The sequence below is a fragment of the Rana temporaria genome, chromosome 4, assembly GCF_905171775.1.
Source record: "Rana temporaria chromosome 4, aRanTem1.1, whole genome shotgun sequence".
Lineage (NCBI taxonomy): Eukaryota > Metazoa > Chordata > Amphibia > Anura > Ranidae > Rana > Rana temporaria.
The window spans coordinates 185,942,734-185,962,289 of record NC_053492.1 but is presented as its reverse complement, the minus strand read 5'-3'; the positions used below and the strand labels follow the sequence as shown (position 1 = coordinate 185,962,289).

The following is a 19,556-nucleotide window of genomic DNA, read 5'->3' as shown; positions in this document are numbered from 1 at the left end:
GATTAAAAGCACCCCTGTAGCGCCGATGCCCATGTATTCTAATGGGCAAGGGCGGTGGAGGAGCGGTGTATACGCCACTCGCAAACAGCTCCAAAATGCTGCTTGCAGGACTTATTTCTAACGTCCTGCAAGAGCACCGGCTGCAGATGAGCCATTTTTTAGGCGCTATTTTCTTAGAGTTAATCACAGGAGAACCCTCAAAGCTGTGGCCAGCCCGAAGGACAGTCAAAAAAAGGAAAAAAAGATGACTTTCTACTGCAAATTCAGTTTTACAGCCACTTGATCACTTTTACAGCGCTTGGATAGCCCCCCGACTTCCTCCACTGCGATGAGAGGTCGAGAATGTGCCCACAGAGGACATGGAGTAACATGTCTGATGAATGAAGCTGGAAGCGACAAGCATTTCATGACTAGTTTCAGTGTTGTTACAGCCAGGGAAGCAGCTGATCAAACACAATCTGCGTTTGATCAGCTTCCTTAGAGGAGAGGGGAGACATCAGGGGTCTAACAAACCCTGAAGCCTCCACAAAGTGTACCTGTCATTACCCAAAGCTATGACAAGGGGGCTTATTCACCCTGTGACAGGAATAAAGTTAAATAAAAAAAAGTGTAAAAAAGATGCAATTGAAAAAATTTTAAAGCGACCCCGTCCCTCCGTATTCACACGCAAATGTGAATACCAATGCAGGTCCACCAAGCCTATGAAACGGTGCTTGTACCACACATGATTTATTGCCAAAAACAGAGCGGGAGCAATAATTCTAGCATTATTACATTTAACTGTAAACTGATAACCTGTAAGGGTGTTCAACGTGTCTCCTATGGGCAATTTTAGGTACTGTAGTTTGTCGCCACTTCACAGGTGTGTGCAATTTTAAATCTTGACATGTTTGGTATCTATTTATTCTATGCAACACCATCATATATATTTACAAAAATTGGGCATTCCATTTGTGTGCACTAAAATTCATGTATTCATTCGTGTATTTTGTTCTGAAAATCTGATAAATGGCTGTGCAAATCTTTTATGACCAAAATCTGCAACAGTCACCAATTTATCCTCCAGGGCCACTGCATTCAGAACATATGTAATGTTTGAGGGTTCCAATTAGTTTTCTAGCAAAAAAACTATTTTAACATGCATGTAAAAAACATGCCCCAGACAGCTAGTGGTTAAAGGACACAGCAGATATTTTAATAACTTGACCACTGCACTGAGTTATAGTTCAACTTGCAGTAGTAAAACACCAAGCACAAAAATAAGTCCCTGCTGGTGGCCAAAACTCCCATCTGTTAGAGGCAACTTTTTTTGCCTAGCATCAGGGAAAGAGGAACTGAGCATCCCTTCTCGGGTTCCCATTTTTTTGTGCTAGTTACATTTTTTCCCAAACTGGTGGATTTTTTTCAATCAACAGGTGTCTTGGCGTTTGAATATTCCTTTAGGAGAGCACAGCTGTATGCAGCCTGTTGAGAAACACTGTGCCCAAGGCCTTCCTGCCCTCACTTGATGTGGCTTTAGCATGTGATTGATGGATCCATGAGCACAAAGCTGCATCCAAGACTGCTGGAGGACAGGTTCTGCATGGCTTACCCGTCAATGGGGGTACTGGAACAGCAGGAGCAGTAAGTACATTTGGCTTCTAGACAATCTTTTACTGTCTGCTGGCGGCTACTGTTATCAGGGCATTTTATAAGCACTGACTGGTTGCTCCCCAGCTAGAAACCTATGGATAAGGTGTTCCCTTTTGCTGGCACTGTAACCACTCCCGACATGCAGGCTTCCACATCCTTTTTAGGATCCCTGTTAGGGGTCATTGGGGTCTCAGGTATACTACTGTCTTGAATCCTTTACCCCTCCATGGACTTTTTGTCATTCAGCTGTCAGAATAAGTGGTTGCATCTGATTGGACAATTTTCTGACCAGCTCCTTTTCAGAAGGATGTTGGGTAGGAAGATGATGAAATTCATCAGGAACCAGACAAAATTAGCTCTGTGTATGGCCAAAGACTAAGCTACCTCTAACAGATCAGGGTTCTAGACAGCAGTGTCCAACTGCTACAGGCAGCACTATAACCCAACAGTCAAAATCAAATGATCTCTGCTATGTCCCTTAATGAGCACAGAGAAGAGCATTTTACCTTATTCCATAACTACCAACATATCAAAGCACAAGTAATATACAATGATCCAATGTAGAGGGCATTGAGATCCATATGTCACTACAATCCATGTGGAATTATTCACTTCAAAAGTATGAGGCGCCCATGTAAAATTCTCACCGTGCATGATCTACTCTCTGGATTCCCCAAAGGTCCAGTCCGTCTTCAGTAAGAGTGCCAGTCTGAAAACACAAGAGACAGCTACATTTAAAATATCTTTCTGAAAAAGAGAATATATAAACCCTGACAAATATAGCGTATAAATCTGTTCTATGTTAAAGCCTGACAAAACAATTCTATTAACAAAAAAAAAAACATAGGAAGGTTTTTCTGAAACACAGAATTCTTAATTTTTTTTTTAAAGCATCTGAAATGTATGCAAAACAAATTACAATATCTTCTTAAATTCCTCTAGTTATTAAAATCAGACTTCACACGAATCAACAGCTTACAAAGAAGCATTACCCTCAGGTAGCTGACGATTAGGGAAAAGGTATTCTTCTTTTAGGAATACTTAAAAATGGTGCCCATGTAATTTTTTTTTGTTTCATTATTGCATGCTGTATCACTTGTGATGGTGATGATACAACTTGACCTCTTCTCATCGAAGCATTGCAGAGCAAAGGTGAAAAGTCATGCACTGTGCATTTTGTATGCATTTACCTGCATTTTTGCTAATCAATATAATTCACTTTTTAAGAAATGTAATGCATCAAAGCAATTTAAAGGCAATGTGTGTATTACAGTATGAGTGAGCGTCTATATTTTACTCAGAGAACTGTTGTCTATGAAAAGTACAGTTAATAAGGGGTTGTAAAGGTTCGTCTTTTATTTTCTAAACAGGTTCCTTTAAGCTAGTGCATTGTTGGTTCACTTACCTTTTCCTTCAATTTCCCTTCTAAATGTTTGTTTTCTTTGTTTGAATTTCTCACTTCCTGTTTCTCCTCAGTAAGCTTTCCACCATCACCCTGGAAAGTCATTTAGAACAGCTTACTGAGGAGAAACAGGAAGTGAGAAATTCAGACAAAGAAAAAAAACATTTAGAAGGGAAATTGAAGGAAAAAGGTAAGTGAACCAACAATGCACTAGCATAAAGGGACCTATTTAGAAAATAAAAAACAAACCTTTACAACCCCTTTAAGCTACAAAAATATTTACCTTGTCAAAGCATATGAGGTTTAACTGTCCACAAATGTTGATTCTCTGTGGGCTGATACAAAAGATGCCAAGTTTTTTCAGGCGCCTCTGTGCATACACAATCCCAGCAGTTAAAGCAGCAGGAAGGGCAGGAGGTACTGTAATGGTTATGATGTCAAGTGACTCAATAACAATAGTGCTAGCGGAGACCTAAAAACAGACACAGGACACAATATACTGTTAAAACCTGATAAAACACATTTTAGATTTTTTTATCGCTTAATATTAACTCTGTTAACTCAAAATAAATATCAATATATAAAAGCAAAAAATATTACCTGATTTAAAATACTATTTACAACTGTGTAAAGGAACCCAACCCCAGCCACCGCAACCAGACAGAGCAGGAACAGATAGGCATCTCTGTAAAGTTTGAAGTCTGTTGGCTTTGGATACAATATGGAGCGAATAAGCTGTCCTTTAGATGTGCTGAATCCTGGGGGAATAACACACAACAGATAAATAAGAGACAGCAAGGATTTGGTAACACTAAAGCTGGGTATACATGTACTGAAAATCAGGGTGGATATAAATCAATGATTTATTTTATTTTATTTAAATCCGATTTTTTGGGATGCTTTTGGAGTAAAAATCTATCTAAAGATGGTTTCCAATTTAAGATACATTAATAATTTAGTTTATTCAGCATGAAATGGAGTTTAGTTATGTAGCATGAGGCTGCATATTCTGCAATATTACATTTTTGGTAAGCTCATAAAATGAATCCAAGCTCTGGAAGCCGAGATAAAATGCACTGCATTGATTCATTCACACAATTTCACAGTAACCCCAAAAAAAAAATCCCAAAGTTCAGGAATATTCCTTTATCCCATTGTTTTGCAAATCTAAGTACACTACAAACTGTATGATAGAATTGGTTCTGAGATCGTTGTTTTAGTCCCTTTCACATTGAGGAGTTTTTCCCAGGCGGTTTAACGCTAAATACCGCTTGAAAAACTCCTGCCCTGCAGTCTCAGTGTGAAAGCCTAAGTGCTTTAACACTGAGGCGATGCGCTGGTGGGACCGCTCCAAAAGTCCTGCCAGCAGCATCTTTGGAGCAGTGAGAGGAGCGGTGGTTTTTACTGCTCCTCCCCATTGAAAAGAATGGGACACGCCGTTTACATCCGCATCCATCCCAGGCAGACGACCGGATTTTGGCCCTTAAAACCCACATTTTCCACCTCCTGGCTCCCCCCTGAGCTGATCCCTACCTGTTTTGGGTCTGAGGGACGCCGGATCGGTCCGCGGAGAGATTCGCAGCCATCGCCATCCACAGCTGCGCGTCCGCCATCTTGAGGCCTACAAGCCCTGCCGAGCCAGCCAGCCGTGTCCTACGGCCGCGGGACGGACGGCGTTCATCATCGGACCCATCCGCTGCTGCGGCACCCGGAGGTAGGACACTCAAAACCTCTCTCCCGTCCCGACGATCGTGGACCCCCGGCCATCCATAAATCCAGGCCGCGGCTTGGGCCTACACCCGGCGGCCATCTTGCTCCTCCGGATCCCCGGGCCATCTATACCTCTTCCCCTGTATGCGGCCCCCTGACCGGACTCTCTCCCACATACCCCCCGAGATCACCCACCACGTCCTCTGTGCCCTGTAGCCTGATTTGTGTCACCCCTCTGGAAGTGGCTGCAGACCTTGGCATTCCCTGGCGGCCATCTTGGTACACCTTACCTTAGCAGCCTCTATACCTGTGATGTGCCCCTAGCCACCAAATATTCTGCTGTGGGGGGTGTGGGCTGGATGGGACCCGAGATGACTGCATGAACTAACAATTTCAGGGGGCGCATGCACGGCGCGACAAGGATGAGACGCGCTTAGGCACAGCTCTGCCACACCCGGCCCGCTAAAACAAGATTCCCCAGGGCCACAAACCTTGTTTCTCAGTGAAATCCATAAGCACCCCTGCGGGACCACTGCGTGCATGACCGGCTCTAAGAAGAAGCTCGGCAAGAGACAGCAGCACTCGCTCACAAACTTCCTCCTAGACATGGAGCAGAGGTCCGGGAAACCGTCCCAAAATGGCGCCAGCAGCGGCATTTGGGGTGAGGGAGAACTTGTCTCACACCCACAAATGGGACAAGGAAATCGTGAACACAACTCTCCCCTCTCCAAGGCAGACTTGGATGAGAGCCTCTCCCTAATCTTCAATAAGCTTGTAGATAAGATTGAGAAAGAGGTGCACTAGTCCACAGCAGCCCTCTCACAGGAGATCGCAAGCATAGGAGGCCGCACAGATCTCTTAGAGACCAAGCACGATGAACTCTCACTAGCACATAACGACCTAAGGAAGGACTATGAGAACCTTGCTGACAATTTTGCTTTCATGCAGGCTCAGGTCGAGGACTTAGACAACCGAAACCGCCGCCAGAATATACGTGTACGCGGTATCCCTGAGTCCACCATAGACCTCATGCCTGCAGTCTCAAAAATATTTCATGACCTTCTCCCAGAAAAAACGTTATCGGCATTTGCATGCGACAGGATCCACAGGGCCCTCCGTCCCAAACCCACCCCTGACAATCCACCCAGGGATGTGATCATGTGTATGAAAGACTTTCTGGTGAAGGAGGATATCATGCGAGCATCCAGAAATACTCCTAATATCTCCTATGAAGGCAAAAGGATTCAAATGTATCCTGATATCTCCCCGGCCACCCTGGATAGGAGGCGCAGGATGAAGGAGGTCACCTCGGTTCTACAGTCTGCCAGGATAAGGTACCGCTGGGGCTTTCCCTTCAAGCTTACGATCCCCCATAATGGCTCTACATACACGGTTTTCAACGTGATTGAGGGGAAAGAACTCCTGATTAAGCTGGGCCTCCTGCCTCCCGAACCGCAGGCTCGCCCCCCCGCCACTCCTAGACCCTCCCCCATTTGGTCTACCCCTTCCAACTGAAGAAGCCAAAGAGATCAGAGGAGACTGTTTAACCCATTTCAAAACCAACAGGCATGATCTGTTCCTGACCTCCTCCAGTTATCTCAACACAGCCCCTGCTCAGACTTTCGCTGCGCCCTAACCACCCTTTTTTCCATGTTTGGCCCCTTTTGGCCACAAGTTCTCTCTGTTGGGAAACACCACCTGTGCTCATAACATGCTGCTGATCAACACCCTTCGTTTTTGTTTTTCTAAAAAAAAAATTCCCCCCTTTTTTTTTTTATTATTTTATTTTCTATTACGCACTAAGGTTGCTCCAGGTCTGACTTTACCAACCATAGATCCACGGCGGGGATATGGGTCCCCGGGATTATCACACTGTACTGATCTGATATATCCCTGCATCACAGTTTAACCTCATGGTCCCTCCCCCACCTCTGCCCACCTCTGATTGCAACCTTGTTTAAACTCTCAAGCACTTATATTTTTTGTCTCTATGTCATTTTATCCCGTGCTATTATACATTGCCGCAGGTATTTTCTCTTGTATATTCAATGCAGCTCTCATTACAGGGTCGGGTGTGTCCACCGTCGCTGGATTGACCCCCATCCTGCCTCGGTTCTCTTCCGGACCTCCACCTCCCGTGGTGGTCCGGCTGGAACTGATGCCGGAAATGGACCTCTTTTTTTGGTCCCTTATTTTTTCTTTTACTGTTTTTCCTGATGGGTTCCTACCTGTCCCAAGGTTCCTGGTAGTTACCAGGTCTGTAACGCACTTTAACATATTGCTTAAAATGTTTGGAACATGTTACACTGTTATTGTATGCAAGCTTTTGTGCTCATCTACATCTTTGGGTATTTTTGGTCAAACTAGATGGTTAGTCACCACTCCCTAGTGTCCATACACACTATGTTCTCCCTCAAATTATTGCTTGAACTGTCTAATCTATGTCACACTATTATTATTTACAAGCTCTCACACACATCTACACCTCTGGGTGTCATTGGTCAATTTAGGTTGGTTTGCCGCCATCTCCTTGGTCCTATGTACACTATGGCTACCCTCACGCTAGCTCTCTTTGTCTGCTGGAATGGGACTTAAAATACTGTCACATAATACTAACGGCTTTAACTCTCCCCATAAACGGAAAAAGGCATTCCAGCAGTACAAAAGGCTGGGCGCGAACATTATACTATTACAGGAGACCCACTTTGCCTCATCCAACCACCCTAAGTACTTCAATAAACTATATAATCAGGCTTACTTTACCACCTTTAACAAGACCAGGGGCGTTGCTATTTTCATACGTAACTCACTGGTCTTTGACATTCATAATATATATATAGAGATCCTGATAGTCGATACCTTATTCTCAAAGGAAACAACAACCGCGACATCACTATAGCCTCAGTATATGCCCCCAATGACACCCACACCTTGTTCTTCTCCAAGTTTTGTGAAACCCTAGACAAATTTCACTCGCCACATATGATAATTAGTGGTGATTTCAATTTAGCCGCCCATCCAGTACTAGATAGGAGCATTATTTCCCCCCACACCAAATCCTTCTCCAAAACCATCAACCGTCTTCTTAACAAATCACAGCTGATTGACACCTGGAGAGCCCATAACACAGGCACTAAGGCTTACACCCACTATTCACACCCACATGACTGCTACGCCAGACTCGACTATATATTCTCCACACCTATCTTACTGGCCAATTCCGCTCAGGCTGAAATCTACCCATGCCCGTGGTCTGACCACAACATTGTCACATTTTCCACATCCTACATAGGCCTCATCCCATCACCTTATAATTGGCGTTTTAACGATTCCCTCTTGACAGACACAGCAAACAGGTCCGCAATCTCCTCCCATATTGAAAATTACTTTGCAGATAATGTAAATGGAGACACATTGCCCACCACTATATGGGTAGCTCATAAGGCGGTCTTGAGAGGCCACGTTATTAGTATTGCAGCCGCCAAAAACAAAGAAAAACAAGCAGACATCAAAAGACTCACTAACGAATTACACCATCTGTATATTAAATTACATCATTCTACTGATCCTATCATTACCCAACAAATACAGGACAAACGCAAGGCATTAGACCTGATCCTTTCTGCTAACGCTGAACGCTCCCTCAGGTTCTCCAAGGCTAAATTTATTCTCCATAGTAATTCACACTCGACAATGTTCGCTAGGAAATTAAAACAAGATTGCAACCCCACACACATTTATAAGCTTAGAGATGAAAGATGCAATATAGTGGCTCACCCACAGAAAGTGATGGAAATATTTAACTCCTTCTACAAAAACCTCATGTCAGATCCTAACATCCCACCAGGGCCCGCCTCTGAGTCCTGGCTCGAGAGCCTCAGCCTCCCCTCCCTAGACCCAAACCAACTAGATATCCTTAACGCACCATGCACAACAGAAGAAATCTCCCATATAATTAAATCTCTGAAAATCTCCACTGCCCCCGGCCCTGATGGTTACTCCTCATTACACTATAAAAAATCGCTCCACTCCTAGCCCCACACTTAAAAAATCTCTTTAACCATATCTTAGAGGGTAACACCTTCCCAAGTGAGATGCTTCTTGCCAACCTGTCATTGATCCCCAAACCCAATAAGGACCACTCACTCCCCCAAAACTTCCGTCCTATTTCAGTACTTAATGACCTCAAAATTTTCGGTCGCATTTTGGCTGACAGACTTGCCAAAGTCATCTCACCCTTAATACACATCGACCAGTCCGGGTTTATTCCCAATAGGCAGATCACTGATAACATAAGGCTGGTCACAAACATTATCCAAGACGCCAATCTCCACTCACGCCAAACTTGTCTTCTTAGCCTTGATATACACAAGGCTTTCGACAGCGTTAGCTGGTCCTATCTAAACCATATTTTGCCCAGATTTGGTATCTCAGGTCGATTCCTACAGGGTTTCAACGCACTATATAGCTCCCCCCAAACCCGCATTAGGCTCCCAGGAGTTAACTCGGCTTTTTTCCCCCTTGGTAGAGGCACCAGACAGGGTTGCCCACTGTCCCCACTCCTGTTTGCCCTGGCCATAGAGCCCCTGGCACAGGCCATAAGATCAAACCACGACATTTCAGGATACTTAAAAGATGACCATGAATATAAAATCAGCTTATATGCAGACGACGCCCTAGTTTTCATCACGAACCCCCACACCGTCATACCTGTCCTTCTTAAAGAACTAGACCTATTCCATAAAATATCTGGTGTTAAAATGAATCTTAATAAATGTTCCGCCATGCCTATTAATATTCCCATAAACACCCTTAATCTACTCCAATCTAACTTCCCCTTTACATGGGTCACTTCTTCGATTAAGTATTTAGGAGTCAACATTACCCCTAATCACCGAGAACTATACAAAGCTAACTACACTCCCCTCTTTACACAGATCAACACACTTTTGAATACCTGGTCCCCCTATCATATCTCCCTCCTGGGCAGAGTGTGCGCTATAAAGATGACCATTCTTCCTAAACTCCTATATTATTTCCGCTCACTTCCAATTAACATCTCGAGATCCAGGCTGGAAGCCATACAGAGACTTAAACAAATTTATATGGGCAAACAAAAGACCCAGATACAGCTACGCCCTACAACATAGATCCCAATCTTCCGGCGGCCTGGGCCTCCCGAATATTTGGAAGTACTTCCTGGCTGCGAGACTATCACAACTGACCCAGTGGTTCTCTCCGGTTAGAAACATCCCCTGGCTGATGTTTGAGACTTCTTCCATCGCCAACTACACCTACAGGGAATTCTGTGGTCAAGATATGTACTATACCGTGACCTTATCAAACGTAATATCATAGTAGCCCATCTATACCAACTCTGGCTTAACACTAGAGATCTTTTTCAGTTATCCTCAGAGATCTCCCCACTCACATCATTTCTGGGTGACCCTAGACTTATATCAGCCTACCAGGATAGACCCTCATTTTCCATCTGGATAAAATGTAATCTAGTCACATTAAGTTCACTACAATCCAGATGGAAATTTAAAACATTTGAATCCCTACAAAACGAACATAATATTCCCTCATCTGAACACGGAAAATTTCTACTGATCAAATCCTTCTATCAAAAACACGTTTCACTTTCCACCACTCCCACAACCACTGTTTTCGAGAGAGTGTGCCTATCTTCCTCCAGGGACAGGGGTATGATATCTAGATTATATAACTACCTTAACTCTCACTCCATCCCTGAAAAATCACACCCTATGCTCCAATGGGAGACAGAACTGAATGTCACCATCCCCCTGGATACCTGGCTGACCATGTCGGCGAATCTTCGGAAAAGTAATAGAGCAATCTCCTTCAGAGAAACCCCGATGAAATTGTTCGCCAGATGGTACCTTACCCCATCCAAGATTCACACCTTTTACCCTACACTCTCCCCACATTGTTTCAGAGGTTGCCAGACAGAGGGCACACTACTACACATATTCTGGAGCTGCCCACACTTGTCTCCCTTATGGCTGGAGGCAGCCAATAGATTTGAAAAATCCTCCAAACACAGATTCCATCTCACACCTCAAATTTGCCTAATCTATGACAACATCCCTAATGTGCCCCTTCCATGTTCTAGACTCTTCCATTCACTCTGTAGCTCTATTCAGTGGATGATTGCATTCAACTGGAAAACTGATGTTATATTATGGCCTCAAGTGCTAGATAGGATGGATCTCCTGATGATCACGGAAAGAATTTACCATATACTTAATGATAACCGTCATATTTTCGAAGCAAAGTGGGCATACTGGACACTCTGACTAACTGTACTATTCCCCCTATAGATATTACCATGTTCTATATTGCTCTGGCTGGCTGATCTAGGCCTCAACACAGCACCAATTTGACTACCCATCATTGACCATTCTATGTATCTTCTTTTATGAACATCTGTGATGATCTTCTTCCTCCATTTACATGTTTTAACATTGCTTGTATGCAAATTATTTTTCTACAATAAAACTTTTTGTAAACAAAAAGAAAAGAATGGGACACCGCGGCTCTGCAGAGGCGCATTGCCGGTGATATTAACCCTTTTTCGTCCGCTAGTGGGGGTTAAAACCGCACCGCTAGTGGCCGAATACCGCCACAATTCCAACAATATATCGCTGCTAAAAATAGCGGCGCTATACCGCCACCGCACCTCCCGCCCTGGTGTGAAAGGGGCCTTACTAACCTGACAGCTTATTATTCTAAATAGGAAACCTTCATTTTGTTTGCAAATATTAAAGATTCTAACTACCAGCAAGAAAGACTCATTACATTTAAAGAGCACCTGTCATTTCAGCTCCATCATGGCAGCGCCTGTTAGCGGGCATCCACTCACCTGCTGTCGCCATGTCCCTCACCTTGTTGTGTCACTGCCGCATAACCAGCTGTACCATTAAAGTGAATAAATGGACAGCAGGTCAGAGGAGAAGCCGCTGCAGAACAGAGATGACCGTTGCTCTTTAAAAATTATGATTTAAAGTGAGTTGATTTAAATAAAGCCTTTTTACTAGTGATTTAAATCGTGATTTAAATAGACTTCATTTAAATCAAATCCACCCTGTAGAAAATCAACTATTAGTATATACAGGCATACCCCGCTTTAAGTACACTCACTTTACATACACTCGCGAGTAAGGACATACCTGCGAGTGTATGTAAAGTGCCTTACAAGTACTGTACAGACATTTTGCAGTCGCAGTAGAAGGAGCTGAAGCTCAGAGAGCATAGCCTGCCCTGTTCCAGTGTGCACCTGACAACTCCACTACAGCCACTGAGACCTCAACTACAGCTCTTGACACCCCCACTACAGTCCCTGACCCCCCACTACACCCTAGAAGTGAAAAAATTTATTGTTTCACTTTAAGTACATTTTCATTTTACATACATGCTCTGGTCCCATTGTGTACTTAAAAGTGGGGTATGCCTGTAACCTGCTTTACAAAGAAAGCAACGAGTTATCACATCTTATAGATTCTTTTGTGGTGGAATCAGAGGTGGATATGGAAACTTTGGCCTGCGGGGCCAAGCAGTCCCTTTAAAGTAGGGACAGATTTCTATAGACGAAACAAAGTGTACCATACAAATTGAGCCATTGTGTGGATTTCTGAGACCTAACACACCTTTTCACATCTTCCTACAACCTTATTTGTGTCTCTTGAAATTTACATAACATCTCAGAGCTGCAAAGAAATTTGGAGTTGAAAAACTTCAAACCTGTGATTAATTACTGTCTGGCAGGGAGAAGGTGCAGCAGGGACCATGTAATGCCCACTGATGTCTGAATGGTGAAATTCTTTCTTCTTTTTAATTTACAGTAAGCAATGTCTTTGCTTTACATAAATACATATATAATTCAGAGCCAGGGTTGCAAATACCAACATATTAAAATGTCATAGCAGAAAAGTAACATCTGTTAGGCTACCTGTCCGAACAATTATGGCTTTGACAGGCTCTCCAGCATAAAATCTGGTTTGAATGACATTGGTCCCACAAAATAATGTGTGGCGTTTGTGAACTTCTGTGCTATAGATTTCATCTTGTCCTTCTCTGGAACTAGAAGGATCTGGCAAGTTGGTCTTTGTCACAGGAACACTTTCACCTATGAAAAAAAGGATATATTCAAATCAAATTTGGTACAAGACAAACGAGTGTGCAACTTAACCAAGGTGAAAGTAATTAGATCTCAGAAAAAAGACAAAAATTTAAAACCAGTGTAAATGCACTGCAAAGTGCAATAATTACTATACTGATCACTGACAAACACAATCACATTATTTGCTAGGGTTAAGTGCAGTCTGAACAGCCTTAATGCTTCACTTCCGCATAGAAACCAATCATTTTTTTTTTTTTTTTTTTTTTAAACAAACATACATGTTAATACTTACCTCCACTGTGCAGCTCGTTTTGCACACAGTGGCCCCCGATCCACGTCTTCTGGGGTCCCTCGGCGGCTGTCTCGGCTCCTCCCTGCATCAGCTAACCCCCTTAATGGGAAGCTCTCTCCCAAGGGGGTTAGCTTGCGGGCGCGCTCCCGTGATACAGCCAGCGGCTGCGTCATTGATCTGATTGACAGCAGCAGGAGCCAATGGCTGAGCTGCTATCAATCAACCTATGAATGAGCTGAGAAGCCAGTGCGTCCACGGCGCTGGACTGTCGAGGGGTCAGGTAAGTAAATGGGGGACTGGGGAGGCCACTAATCCTCGGATGTGTTTTCACCTTAATGCATAGAATGCATTAAGGTAAAATAAACATGTACCATTACAACCCTTTTAATTGAACAAGTTGAAGTTAGATGCAGATTGATTTCTATGCAGAAGTGAGCCCGATTTTGCATTCTTCGGCTTTAGTAAATGAACCCAATTAAGACTACATAACCCATGATTCCATGCACAGGGGTCATAATGTGCATGCAAATAATGATAAATATCTGGCTTGGACCGTGCACATCAGGGTGACTATGCTCAGCCTCAAGGGAGACCCTGAAAGTGTAGTCACCTGGAAATAAATTGCACTGAACGTTCAAAAACTCAGCAGGGTTGATTTACTAAAGACAAATGGACTGTACACAATGTAAAAAAAGACCCCATCAGATGCAAAACCAACAGCATTTTTGCTTGCACTTAAATAGCCACTCTGGCCCGGTCCCATGCCGAGCAGTCAGCGGTGGCTTTTCTGTATAGGCTTGTGCAGGAGAGGCAGCTGACAACGTAAGCCTCATACTAACTCTATGGGTGACATAATTTCCCAGCTGTTGTCCGCTGTTTCCTGTACACAGCATCCGCCGCTGGAGACCAGCCCAGATTTTTGCTTTATAGGGTTAGATTTGTTTTAGAATGTGGCTCTGTGTAGATTTAGAGTTAGTTCTTGTCTGAACTTCTACTTTAAGATAATTTGGAATTACTTCATCTAATTGATCACCTAGTGTTTAGTGTATGGCCAGTATAACTCATGCGCTATTTGATTACTGCAAGTGAAGCTGAGATAGGGTACAAGGCCTGCTAAGCATGTTATTAGGCTAGCACTACAATTGTTATGACTTTACTGAAGGTACACTGCCTGCATATACCAATACCTGTTAACATGCTTTCATTTACAATGCAAGTTCCACTAATCAGGACAGCATCACAGGGCATTATGGTCCCATTAGGTGGGATAAGCATGACGTCTCCAGGTACCAGGTCTATAGACAGGATTTCTTCTGCCTCTAAAAAATGAGACAGAGCAGGAAAAAAAAAAAAGATTAATACATGCAATAAGGATGAATTCAACATAACAAACCGGTACATACTCCATCGCCTCTTTTATTCTTTACTCTAAGGCTGGGTTCATACTGGTGCGAACAAAAACACTGCATGTGATTCGCACCGCATTGCTGTGCGGATCACATGCCATGTCGGTACAATGCAAATTCAGCCATACAAATTCTACGGTTGAAATCGCTTTGTATTCACACCAAAATGGTGCAGGACACTTTTTTTGGTCTGCACTGGAATCAGATTGCATTGCTGTGCAATCCGGGGGTGTCATTAACTTTTTATTGACACCCACAGCAGTTCGCAGAGGGCCTGCGAGTAACATGCGATGCAGGAACACGCACAGGAATCGTGCTGGTTCCTGCATTGCATGTGTGAACCAGGACTTTGTGCCAGAATAGCTAGTCTGTGACCTTAATAGGACTTAAATCTTACACACACACACATTTCTTGGAATACAACCTGCAAATAAGACTTTAAAAATAGTAGTTAACCAAGTATAAAATAATAAGATTACTATTATTGCACTCTGGGCATAGGGTCAATGGCTTTACAGCACGAGTTATTGGAAGTTCTACTTACTTCCTGATGCTGTGGAGGATAAAATGTAGCACTTCTAGAACACTCGCTATACCCATTGATGGCTAAATAATCTACAACATATATGGCAATAACATCCTAGGTCTGGCAAAACAAGCGAACAGCATACTGGTATAATGAACTCAACATAGAATAAAAGAGGATTCACAGTACAACCATTATTATTAAAGCGGGGGTTCACCCTATATAAAAAAAAAAAATGTTTTTTTCCCTCTAGCATTAAATCCGGCATAGTAGCGGGAGCTACACTATGCCGGTCTTAATTTTTTTTTCCCCGTACTCACCGTTATATCCTACATAGAAGATTCCGGGGAATGGGCGTTCCTATGGACAGGGAAGGTGATTGACGGCCGGCCGTGGCACGTCACGCTTCTCCGGAAATAGCCGAAATAGGCTTGGCTCTTCACGGCGCCTGCGCATAGCCTGTGCGCAGGCGCTGTGAAGAGCCGAGACCTACTCCGGCTGTCTTCGGGGAGCGTGACGTGCCAGAGCCGGCCGTCAATCACCCTCCCTCTTGCTAGGAACGCCCATTCCCCGCGGCAGGCGGAATCGTCAATGCACGATATAACCGTGAGTACCGGGATAAAAAAATTAAGACCGGCATAGTGTAGCTCGCGCTACTATGCCAGATTTTATGCTGCATTGTTCTTAAGGAGGGTGAACTACCGCTTTAAAGAACTTAATAATTACTAAACATGGACTTTCACATTATTATCTATAGCAACATCACCAATTCATCTAATTTGCAGGCAAGTTAATGCTGCAGTTTTAAGGTTTATAAATTCAGTACCGTACTTTTGTTTTACTTACAGTATCTCACAAAAGTGAGTACACCCTCACATTTTTGTAAATATTTTATTATATCTTTTCATGTGACAACACTGAAGAAATGACACTTTGCTACAATGTAAAGTAGTGAGTGTACAGCTTGTATAACAGTGTGAATTTGCTGTCCCCTCAAAATAACTCAACACACAGCCATTAATCTCTAAACTGCTGGCAACAAAAGTGAGTACACCCCAAATGAATATGTCCAAATTGGGCCCAATTAGCAATTTCCCTCCCTGGTGTCATGTGACTCGTTCGTGTTACAATGTCTCAGGTGTGAATGGGGAGCAGGTGTGTTAAATTTGGTGATATCTCTCTCATACTGGTCACTGGAAGTTCAACATGGCACCTCATGGCAAAGAACTCTCAGAGGATCTAAAAAAAAGAATTGTTGCTCTACATAAAGATGGCCTAGGCAAGAAGAAGATTGTTAAGACCCTGAAACTGAACTGCAGGTTCCACACAGAACAGGCCTCACCATGGTCAACCCTCTGTTTGGACAGTGTTGATTGGAGAGTGCATGTGATCAGCACAGGGCCAAAGAAAAAAAAAAACCTCCTTAGCATTACACACCAAACTGAACATGTGCAGATGGGAGAGATTAGGTCATTTTTTTTTTTTTCTTCCCATTCAAACCACTGGTTGAAAAGAAAAAAAAAACTAAAGACTAATGTAGTGTGTTACATGAAGGAGCTAGTGTACACACAAAGCCAGACTGAAAGTGGTTGAAAGCCCTTACAGGCCACTTATACCTACAGGTAAGCCTAGATTACAGGTTACCTGTAGGTGCAACAAATATCTCCTAAACCTACACGGTTTAAGAGATATTTGAAGAAAACACAGCACCGATGTCTACGGTGCCTGCGTGCCGTAGACAACGGCGCAGGCGCACTGAGCGTGCCGTTAGTAAATTGGACAAGCCGTTAGTGGCCAGCTCCCGCGCACATGCGTGGGAGTGACATCATCTTAGCACCAGCCAGTCACAGCGCTGGAGCCACGATACCCGGAAGACACTCCGGGTACCATGGCGGCAATGGAGGAGGCGAACGGTTGCAGGGGCTTCGATCTCAGGTAAGTACTTCATAATAAGCTAGTATGCTATGCATACTAGCTCATTATGTCTTTGTCTTGCAGGGTATTTTTTGTTTCCGTTTTTTTATGGAGGGTTTACTTCCTCTTGAAGACAGTGTAGCAGAATGAGGGCTTTGTCAAACAAAATGGTCTTCTCTGCTACCATTAATAAGCAGCAGAGAGACTGACTACTGTGTATTAAAGGATAAGTTCACCTTATGTAACGCTTCTGTTCAGGGTGTAACTTTGTACAGATGCACCGGCCCTTGCAACCCCCTCCCCCTGTTCCCATGCTTTGAGAGAGAGACAGAAATCTTCTTCCCCTGCTCATTGTCACAGTCTAAACAAAACATCATTCATTCAGTGTTCCGTGAATGTAAAAACTACAAGTACCAACAGCCTTTGCGGCTGCCAGCTTGTAGTTCTCAATGAACAACTACAGCGTTGTTAAGCGCTTTAGGAGTTTGCCAAGTCTTCCTGTCAGAGCGTAACTACCTACTGGTATTGGAGGTATGGGCAGACCGCTACACAGTCTGCAGAACTGTGACATGACACCCATGATCTGCTGATCCTAAGTGCAATGCTTTACAGCCTAACAAAAATAAAATAAATAAATGCAATTTTTTTACCTGCAAAAAGATGTGCATTTACATTTTTTTTTATAAAAAGGTGAACGTATCCTTTAAGCCTGGGCACTTTGTAGGTTACTTAAAGGGTTTAGTGATAAAAGCCTTCTGGCAGAAACAGGCACTACAAATGTGTAAAACGAAAGTGGGGCACACAATTATTATTTTTCATTCAACCAGTTGGTTGAACAAAAAACAAAAAAAAAAAAAGAGCCGAGCCCCATCGAAAGTGTGGATGGGGGAATTGGATGCTCTGCCATTGTATTCCCCGCCAGCAGAATACTATAATCAGTGTTGCCGGCTATAGTCAGCAGCACTGATTGTTCCTGCTGAACCAGTCAAATTTCAATCCATTATTGGTCGGCTTAGAAATTTTAATCTGAAATGCTGGTGTAGAGAACAATGGAAGCAAGCTTATGGTTCACACACCAGCTAATCCGATTCCCTATCAGAGCAGGATATGCTGTAGCTGTCCACACTAAAGCCTAATACACACAATGAGAAAACTGAACGAAAAATTCCTCTTTGGACGCGATCGTACGATAATCTGATCATTTGTACACGTGTTGTCGGAAATTTTTCAAAAAGGCACAAACATGAAAATGTTTCTCGTATGATCGCAGGATTCTCGTTTAATCAGTACAATTTTCGTCCAAAAATACAATTTAAATACATTACAGCACTTCCAAAAAAAATTTTGTCGTACCAAAATTTTAGTACTTTAGTAACCTATTCTCATGTAGACTAGCTGGCAAAAAACAAACAAAAAAAAGGACGATCATGCGTCCGATAATCTCATTGTGTATACTAGGCTTTACTTGAGGCACTATACTTTATGAAGATTGCCTGAAAGAATTTATAGATAACACCTTACCACACAAATATGGGAAAGTTCTTTAGATTACTAGTGTTACCAGCTCTCACACCACACGTTATGACATAAAATAGATCAATTATTTACCTTCGTTTGCACGGCACACGGAAACTCTGACAACACTGTGAGCCGCAACCATATCATGTAACATTGTATATTGCTGTGAAAACAAAGGTATTATCATGAACAAGTCTGTATTATCTAGCCACAGACATTTCAGCGGGAGTAATCAATATCAAGCCAAACAATTGAACAAGGGATCCAGTTAATGATTTACAAAAAGCCAATAATTAAAAAATTAACCTGCTTTAGGTCTTCTGAGATTTCGCAGATAACTCCAGTTTAGGAGGAGCATTTAAAAATGCATGCCAAGCTTGTACTATCCAAGTTGGTATGCTCTTTTAATAGATCTCAAACATGCACACCTCAAAGCCTCAAAGTGCATTTCCACTTTCGCAGCCAAATTGGGATAACAACTACTTTAGATTTGTTACAGGTCCCCATTCACATAGCACAACTTAAAGCGATATTAACCACTTCAGCCCCCGGAGATTTGGCTGCTCAATGACCAGACCATTTTTTGCGATACGTCACTGCATCGCTTTAACAATTGCGCGGTCGAGTTATGATGGACCCAAACCTTTTTTTCCCACAAATAGAGCTTTCTTTTGGTGATATTTGATCACCTCTGCAGTTTTTATTTTTTGGGCTATAAACAAAAGAAGAGCAACAATTTTGAAAAAACAAACAAAAAAAAAACACCACTTTTACTTTTTGCTATAACAACTATGCCACTTTTTTTTCCCCCTCAGTTTAGGCCGATATGTATTCTACATATTTTTGGTAAAAAAATAAAAGTAATACAATATAAATAGCAATAAGCGTATATTGATTGGTTTGCGCAAAAGTTATAGCGTCTACAAAATAGGGGATAGATTTATGGCATTTTTATTTTTTTTACAAGTAATGGCAGCTATCTGCGATTTTTAATCGGGACTGCGATATCGCGG

At 42.8% G+C, this 19,556-nt stretch overlaps 1 protein-coding gene across 3 annotated transcripts in view; it reads right to left on the bottom strand.

Annotated features, from left to right (window-relative positions):
* Positions 1 to 19,556, bottom strand: part of ATP13A3 (ATPase 13A3) — a 156,796-nt gene that overhangs the window by 63,724 nt on the left and 73,516 nt on the right. For all 3 annotated transcript variants that reach the window (XM_040349508.1, XM_040349511.1, XM_040349509.1), the window contains exons 9-14: positions 18,634 to 18,706; positions 14,367 to 14,498; positions 12,717 to 12,893; positions 3,635 to 3,792; positions 3,318 to 3,506; positions 2,280 to 2,341 (exon numbers count right to left, since the gene is read on the bottom strand). In XM_040349508.1, coding sequence (XP_040205442.1) covers positions 2,280 to 2,341; positions 3,318 to 3,506; positions 3,635 to 3,792; positions 12,717 to 12,893; positions 14,367 to 14,498; positions 18,634 to 18,706 — 791 coding nt within the window. The remainder of the gene's footprint in view (positions 1 to 2,279; positions 2,342 to 3,317; positions 3,507 to 3,634; positions 3,793 to 12,716; positions 12,894 to 14,366; positions 14,499 to 18,633; positions 18,707 to 19,556) is intronic.